We start from the raw sequence: 8372 nt of genomic DNA, 5'->3' as shown, positions 1-8372 counted from the left end.
TAAGTCATAGGAAAAATAGCTTCTACTCTCTCAATTCTTATCAGAATTCTTACATGTAAGGATGTAAGAGACCTTGGGTCCTAGGACAATGCCTGGAAAATAAGATCATAGAAAGAACAATGGCCAGCTGAGAGTAAATTAAACACACAGCGGACAGGACAGGCACAGGAAGCACACCATCCCATCCAATCACTGCCTCAAAGCCAGGTACAGAACACAGGCCTGCAGTCTCCATCAAGTGTCGTGTTTTTTTGTTTGTTCATGGAGCATACAAAACTTGAATATCTAACTACCATTTAACTCTTTATCCCATTAAAAATAAAGGATTTTTTTTGTTTTGTTTTTTGGAGATAGGGTCTCCCTCTATGCCGCCAATGTTTTTAGAGCCTTCCACGTGGTTCTGATGATGCAGGCTCCAATTTGAGGAGGCTGAGGAAGGATACTTAGATGGGATGAGGGAGGAACTGCATTTACAGGAGGTCATAAGCATCCAAACACAAGTCTCTATAGCAGGATATATTTATTTTCTATTTGCTTCTAATTTTGAAATAAAACTACTTCTTTCTTTTTTTTAAGACGGAATTTCGCTCTTATTGCCCAGGCTGGAGTGCAACAGCGCTATCTTGGCTCACTGCAACCTCCACCTCCTGGGTTCAAGCGATTCTCCTGCCTCAGTCTCCCAAGTAGCTGGGATTACAGGTGCCCGCCCCTTGCCCGTCTAATTTTTTTTGTATTTTCAATAGAGATGGGGTTTCACCATGTTGACCACGCTGTTCTCAAACTCCTGAACTCAGATGATCTACCTGCCTCAGCCTCCCAAGGTGCTGGGATTACAGGCATGAGCCACTATGCCCAGCCAAAATAAGACTATTTTTATGTGTATATAATAATGCATAAAAAACAAATTTTTAGGAAAAATATGCTATTTTCTTGTGTGCACATATTTTATCCTAAAGATATCTTACCCAAAATCTCAATTCAAAAATTAAATCCCTACAGGAAAACTGAAGAATTCTCCATCATTCCGTTGAGAAAACATTATTAATATCCATATTATCTTTGTTATTTTTAAACCATAGTATTTTGCAGAGAACCTGATTATATTCCTTAACAATTGAGAACAGAAATATTTTAAATGTTTATTACACATTTCTTTTGAAATTTTCAATGGCATAGTGCATTATGAATCTGCATAATATTTCACAATGGTAGTATCTATGCACACAATAATATACACAGAAACATGTTGGAGGTGTGTGTTCACATTTTTGGAAATGGACAGAACAAAGGGGAAGAAGCGTGCACCTCAATACTCACTCAGGGCAGAGACAGGCCCCTCTAGGGCTGAATTTGAGGTCAGCACCATGTGCAAAGCTGATCTGGGCCTGCTGCAGAAAAGATGCTAAACTCATGTACACCACCTGGCCTCACTTTCCTCCTGTCCTCTGTGAAAGGGACAGGAGAATAACGGTCCCTTACCTGCCACTTAGCAGCTGTGGCCCTTGGGCAAGTAAGTCCCTTTCCTCCTCTGAGCCTCCCACTTTCCCAAGGTTCTGAGCCACAGAGAAAGGCTAGACCTGAGGGGGGCATGGAGACACCTCACCTTCCCATGAAAAGAAGTGGGTATCCATCACCACCTCCCTCAGCATGCAGTTAGCCCGTTTTCCAAACTGTCATGATATATTTCACAGCCCAGTTTAGTGGGGGAAGAACAGGACTGTGCTGGGGCTCCTGGCTGGATTCCTGCTCTGCCTTTTGCTGCCAGTGAGGCCTTGGCCAGGACATAGCCCCTGTGTCCCCAAGTTTTCTCCTCTGTCATATGGGAATGATCATCTCATAGGGTTATGGGGATGATTAGACTGAACAACACCAAGGGTATAAAATTGTGCCCAGCATAAGCAATCAGTGGCGTAATAGGTCAGGAGAAGGTGACCTACAGGACTCAGCGGTGATCGGGAGAGGTGATCACAATTAGCAACTGGAGAGAGCCCCCAGGTCTTGGGAAACACTGCATTTCAACACAGGTGGTGGTTTCACAGCATATTCAATTTCAGACAACATACACACAGCATGCTTAGGATACCCGGACTTTATGTTGGTGTATTACTCTTTTCAGAAAGCGTTTTAGTTTGTTTAAGTTTTAGGTTTTGTTTTAAAGCAGGACCTGAGAAATAGAAAACAATCCTGGGAAAGATTCAGGCCTCTGCAGGCTGAGATGGGGCCCGGGTCTATATCTCTGAGGAGGAAAGAGGAACTCATTGAATTTTGGGGAGTACATGCGAGCAGAGAGAAATTGCACTGGGTGTGCATGTGCATGCGTGCAGGTGTGTATGTGCATACACACACTGAGGAGCTGGAGGAGGAAATTAGCAAGGCCCAGAGAAGGGTAGAGGATCTCGAGGCCCGAAGGGCTGGTGCTGCACTTGGCTGGATGGCAGCACAGCGGCCTGAGGTTCATGGGTCATTTTTGCCTCCTCTCCACGTTCACGGACCCTTCATGACTGTCCGCGGCTCTGAGATGTGGGCCTTGCAAGCTAGAACCAAGTATGCTCTCTGCCCATTTCTGAGGCAGTCATTGGGACTGTGGGGCCGAGGACCCCTGCCAGGCTGGCCTATCGCTGGACACTCAGGATGCATTTCCACCTCCTGGCTCCTGCAGGCACCTGCACAAGCCTCCTTTTGAAGGTAATCTGAGGAGTTGTCACAGCAACACCTGTGAACTGAGGCGGATGACAGGGCCACCACAGAGGTGACACTGTGTGCAAGGAGGGGAGATGGGAGCCACCTCTAGCTTTGCTTCCTGTGCCCCCAGGGAGTTGCCACTCATAGTGGGCTCCACCCTCCCCCCACCAACATGTTCCCTATCATCCTCCAACAGACACCGCCACTGTGCCCAGGGCCATCCTCCCCGCTGAGTCCTACACAGACCAGGGACCATGAGTCACCCCATCACTTTGAGTTTCCTTCTGCCTGGGCCACATCCAGATTCTGGGATGTTTTCCACACTCGGCCTCACTTTGCCTTTGACGCACTATGGCCTAAATGTCAGTGTCTCCCAAATTTATATGTTGAAGCCTAATTCCCAATGGGGTAGAATGAACAGGTGGGGCCTTGGGAATGCCCTGAAACCAGACAGACTTTCTCAATAATCCCCTCCTGAAGGAAGCTCGTGCTCTCATCAAACAGGCTCCCGCAACCTCCCTTGTCCCCTTCGGCCACATGAGGACACAGCTAGAGGCACTGCCCTAAGGAATGGGTCCTCACCAGGCACTGAATCCTCAGGCATCTTGATCTTGGACTTCTCAGCCTTCAGAACTTTGACAACACATTTTGGGCGTTAGTAACTCCCCAGGCTAATGTACTTTGTTAGAGGAGCCCACCGGACTAGGACGGGCCCTCCCTTCTCACCTGACGTCACATACTCCCAGGTTCCGCCTCACAAACTCACGCATTGCGGGAATTCCTTGGGTGAAGGGGCCAGGAGAGGCCCCTGTAAACTGCTCACAGGCAATCAGAGGTCCCTTAGAATGGGGAGGACAGCAAGCACGACAGGAATCTATCAACAATGCACGACACACAGGACCCCAGCAGACCCTCACAGAAAAGGATCAAAGAGGGGAGGCAGGAGAGGGGACCCCCAACCACAGTGTGACAGCCTCCCACCCAGAACAGGGCAGTGGCAGAAGACGCATGGAAAAGAGCCAACAAGAAGAAAGTGAGTCAGAAGATGCATCTCACAGAGCCCAGAGTGGCTCCTGCTGTGTGCAGAGCCCAGGAACACCAGAAAGCAGAGCTGCGTCTATGGTCCAGAGGGATATTGACACTTGAAGAACGAGTCAGTCATTGACCACATCCTACATCACAAAACAGGGGACCTTTCTAGAGTGAAGGCAAGGAGAGAATGTATTCACCACCCAAGAATGTATTCACCACCGAGGTGGGGAGCAAATATACAAGATTCACTGGACTGCCAGGCCCCGCCTTTCCTCACAGAGGCAGATGATGAAGCCAAATTCTGCAGGCTCTAGCAGGCTCCGAAGTTGGGGGCTGTGATCAAGAAAAGGAAGGTCACACTCAGAGTTGGAAAGGGCCAGAAAGCTAGGAAGTCCCCCTGTCAGCTACTGTGCCCCAGGACACCCCCGTCTACACACCCCAGTGCCTCCTGCCCCAGGGAGAAGAGTCTCTGGGTCCCGGACCCGAGGTCTGCAGAGACTCAGGAGACACACAGAGCCCTGGGGTTCACCACAAGCTTCATCCGAGGGTAAAGTGAAAACGTAGATCAGGCATTTGATTCAGGGTCCTCCTGCACTGAGAAGAGGGAAGGACAAGAAGAGCCATGGCCAAAGCAGGGGGAGTCAGGATGAGGCAGAGGCCGAGCTGCAGGCGGAGCCACCTCTGTGGTACTAACCCGGGGATGCCAGGTTCCTCCGGCCACCCCCTCTCCATACTCCCCAGCTGGCTTGGGAGGAGGCTTGCCATCACTATCCCGAAATTCTGCTCCAACCCCATGTAGCATGGCTCTCTAGTGACGCCCTCTGTCTGGCATCAGCTGGACTTCGTGTCTCTTCTATCAGCCATGTTGGCTGCTGTCAAGGCAGTGCTTGGGTTTAAGGGTTCCCAGGACTTTGTGCTCAGAGCGTGCAAGGCTCCACCTCACCTTTCCCGAGTGCCTGCCTGGGCTGCCCACACACACCTGGGCTAGGGAGGGTCAGAGGCGGCCACACCCACCCACATCTAACTCTTCCTCTGGGCCAACTGTTCACAGGCCAGTGACTCCAAAATGCCACCCGTTCTTCATACATTTCCAAAAGAAGGAATGAAGAATACGGTGGCATGTTCACAAGCCTTTTTCTTCTGGAGGAAAAACAAAACTTTGACCAAGGACACAGATCCACTAAACATCTGCCCTGCTCCCTGACAATCCTTCACTTTCTGCAACCACATGCAGAGGTGGGTACAGACCAGGCCACTGAGGCTTCTGTGAAAATAAATCTCTCAGTCACCCTAAAAGAAGGGTAAGAGCCATGGAACTTCCTATTTCACCAAATGTGGAGGGGACGTTTGGGGGTGGTGGACCCTGCATTCTGAGGGGAAAGAAGAAACAGGACCCACTGCTGGGACCGGGGCCAGCAGCCCCCAGGAGTCCCTGGGCATTCAGCCGGAGGCGGCTCCCCCTGCACTACTACCCATGGTGCAGCAGCCCCCCCCCCGTTCTTCCCTTCTGTCCATCAGGACCCATGGAACTGGGCACCCGGCTCTGGGGTATGGAGAGCACACAGGAGGCCTGGCTCCTCCTCACCCCTGACTCTACAGAATTGAGTCTCAACTCAAGTCCCACATAAAGGTCTCGGCTTTCTTTCCTGTTCCAACCCCAGAGAGGGCACAGATGCCCAGAGTGAGGAGATGGTTACTTGACCACCAGGTGTGGAGCATCCCTGGCCAGCTGCTGAGAACCCCGCAGACCGAGGGTGTGGCCGGTGCAGGTGGAAAGTGAGATCCTCTCCTCCTCTCTCCTGCCAAGAGTGGGCCAAGGAGAGAAGGGCCAGGGAAAGGTCCACTAACAAAACCGAGTGGGGAGGAGGGGTGACAGTCACAGCTTTCTACACGGAATCCGGCATGCCACAAGAAGTGTCCCCACTCCTCTTCAGGGCACCTGCTTCCATGCTGGGAACACAGTATTAGACCTCGGCACGAGCCACATGTCCCTGCCCACTCCTTGCCCAGAGGGCGATCGGGAACAGGAAGGAGTTTCCAGTGCCATGGACAAGCCCTGGGTGAGCACAGGATGGGGGGTCCTGCTGTGGTTGGTCCTGGGCTGACCGGAGCAGGTCCTGGAAGCAGGCGAGGTGCTGTGCGGTCTGCAGCGTAACTCTGAACTTGACAATGAGGTCTCCCCGCAGAGTGCATACCTTGAGGAAGGGAAGCATCTTTCCATGGAGTCTGCCCCATTGCCTGCCAATGGCATTCGTGCCCATCTAGAGGACCAGCCGCCACCACTGCTGGCTGCCAGTGTCCTTTCAGGCAAACACGGCACCTTGAGAAAATGAGGCAGAGAGTGAGGGAAGGGTTTGAGTAGGAAAGTCACCAGCTGGTACTGACAAGGACACTGAGGGTACAGTGGTTCCATCTGAGCAGAAGTGTGTGCCAGGGCTTCTCTTGGAGCACAAAGACAATGCTGCAGGGGTGGCTTCTGGCCTGCAAACTCCCTTTTTGTAAAGTGGCCTGTGGCTCCAGGTAGCTGTTCTGCGTGCGACGTGCTGAATCTTGTCCTTGTCCTTGGTGGGACCCCTTGTGCTCAGGGTGGAGGAGCGCTCTGTGACCTCCCTGGACCAGGAAGCACCACGGGGGATCCCCTTCAGGCACTCTTGCACAGAGGTCTGCCCCGCCATCTGCAGGAAGTGTGCAGTGTTCCCGGCTTTCCTTAGACACTCTCAGCCACTGAAGTCACTTGCCAAGCATCCAAGGAGGCTTCTCCCTGTGCCTCTGGGTCATGTGGTCAAGGCCAATGCAGGGCAGAGGAGTGACCGCTGGAAAAGAAGAGCCCAGATGAAGTGCAGTCACCTACCTGAGGCCGGGCTCCCCTGGAAGTCCCCATGAAGTAAGCCTAGGAAGAAACCACCGGAGCCACTGAGGGCCCCTAGATATGCAGTGGGGAGGGAACGGGCAGCGCGGCTCATCTTCATGGAGCGATTGCTACAGTGCTGGGATTTCATCAGGCCTGCTAGCTTCATTTGTTACTATTCCCATGAAAAAGTAACATAGTAATGCAACATTTTATTTTATTTTATTTTATTATTATTTTTTGGACGGAATCTTTCTCTGTCGCTCAGGCTGGAGTGCAGTGGCAAGATCTCGGCTCACTGCAACCTCTGCCTCCCAGGTTCAAGTAATTCTCCTGCCTCAGCCTCCCCAGTAGCTGGGATTACAGGCACCCGCCCCCATGCCTGCCTAATTTTTGTATTTTTAGTAGAGATGGGGTTTCACCAGGTTGGCCAGGCTGATCTTCAACCCCTGACCTCAGGTGATCTGCCCGCCTTGGCCTCCAAAAGTGCTGAGATTACAGGCGTGAGGCACCACACCCAGCCTTAACGCGACATTTTAAAAATCAAAATTCATGCTAAATATTCCATTGTGAGCAAAATATCCACATTTTAAATCAAGCCATGGGCAGATCCTGTAACTGCAACGCTCTGAGAGCTGTACAAGTGTTGGGCACAGTGGGAAACTAAATTTTGGCAAATTCCATTCAACCTATAAAGTTGTCACCAAAGAAAAGTAAAAGTACTCACTTGCGGAATGTTCCAGACAGCTCCCAGGAGCACTGCACTGCCAGAGATGGGGGATCTGCTCCCCGAGGACTGGGGCTTTTCCAATGAAGGCCATTTTCCAGTTTCGTCTAAAAGCACAGAAGGACTTCGTGAAATGTTTGGCTTTTTCCTAAGGGAAGGAGGTGCCTACAGCGTTGCCATCACTGCTGCTGGCCGCAAGAAGATGCGTACATATTGTCCCTTCCTAAGGTCTTGTTTTGAAAGTGGGCGACTTTGGAAATTAACTGAGGCTGTAACTGCAGAAAAGAGCTGACGGCATCGGGGAGCTGCTCCGATGAGTCTCCAGAGCGGCTTGGTGACCGCAGGAGCTCTGAGTCATCAAAGACCGGGGCCAGGGAGCCCGGAAGAGGAAGGGCCCGCTGCTCCCGGGCCACCCCGGGACACGAGTTAGGGGCAAAATTTCATGCCGCAACAAAGTGACTCAGTTTTTTGGAACTGAGGCTGTTCCAGAACTTCTTACTCACTCTTGGCGCCGCCCCAGCGCTTCCAGGCCCCGGACCCGCCGCAAACACCGCTGGGCTTGGACACAAACCGCGGTCCGGTCCCGCCCGGTCTGCTCCTGTTTCCGTTGGAGGGGGCGGTTGGGCTCAGCGCTAGGCGCGCGCCCTCTGCTGGCCGTTGGGAAGCGGCGAGGGAAGCGCTGAGCTCGCGGCCGAGCGGTGGTCGCTCGCCACCTCGCGGACTCTCGCGGAATCGCTGACACAGTGGCCCACACCTGTAATAACCAGCACTTTGGGAGGCCAAGGTAGGAGGAGTGCTTGAGCCCAGGAGTCGGAAGTTACAGTGAGTTATGATTGCACCACTGTACTCCAGCCTGGGTGACAGAGGGAGACTCTGTCTCAAAAAAAAAAAAGTAAAAAAAAGAAGAAGAAGTTTGGAAGTGTTCCTGATAGACCAGAATACCTGAAGTCAGTGAACCAGAGCTGCAGCCCCAGCTCTTCCTTTGCCCTCTAAGTGTCCTCAGGGAGGGCACTATCTTTTCTGGCATCAGTTTTCTCTGCTATCAAATAGAAAGTATTTAACACAATGATCCCCAAGGTTTTC

The 8372-nt window shown here is 51.8% G+C and overlaps 1 protein-coding gene across 3 annotated transcripts; it reads right to left on the bottom strand.

Annotated features, from left to right (window-relative positions):
* Positions 1-1126: 1126 nt before the first annotated feature.
* Positions 1127-7972, bottom strand: LOC129479009 (uncharacterized). 3 transcript variants are annotated; one of them, XR_010119995.1, is made up of 4 exons: positions 7793-7972; positions 7290-7396; positions 4152-6527; positions 1127-4047 (listed from the first exon to the last, which is right to left on the bottom strand). XR_010119995.1 is itself a non-coding variant. In XM_055271434.2 (3 exons), exon 3 carries the CDS (start codon positions 5947-5949, stop codon positions 5323-5325), a length of 627 nt encoding a protein of 208 aa, XP_055127409.1. In that variant the 5' UTR covers positions 5950-6527; positions 7290-7396; positions 7793-7972; the 3' UTR covers positions 1127-5322. The 3 variants fall into 3 exon arrangements, 2 of the variants coding, with proteins under 2 accessions (XP_055127409.1, XP_055127408.1); XM_055271434.2 differs by having other exon boundaries at positions 1127-6527; XM_055271433.2 differs by lacking the exon at positions 7793-7972 and having other exon boundaries at positions 1127-6527; positions 7290-7782.
* Positions 7973-8372: the final 400 nt, after the last annotated feature.

Source organism: Symphalangus syndactylus, chromosome 3, assembly GCF_028878055.3.
Source record: "Symphalangus syndactylus isolate Jambi chromosome 3, NHGRI_mSymSyn1-v2.1_pri, whole genome shotgun sequence".
NCBI lineage: Eukaryota > Metazoa > Chordata > Mammalia > Primates > Hylobatidae > Symphalangus > Symphalangus syndactylus.
Note: the sequence above shows the minus strand (reverse complement) of the source record. Positions and strands in the feature narration are given on the sequence as shown.

Excerpts from the sequence above, each read along its gene's own strand:
- LOC129479009 (XM_055271434.2), bottom strand. The coding sequence starts at position 5,949 with ATGGGGCAGACTCCATGGAAAGATGCTTCCCTTCCTCAAGGTATGCAC.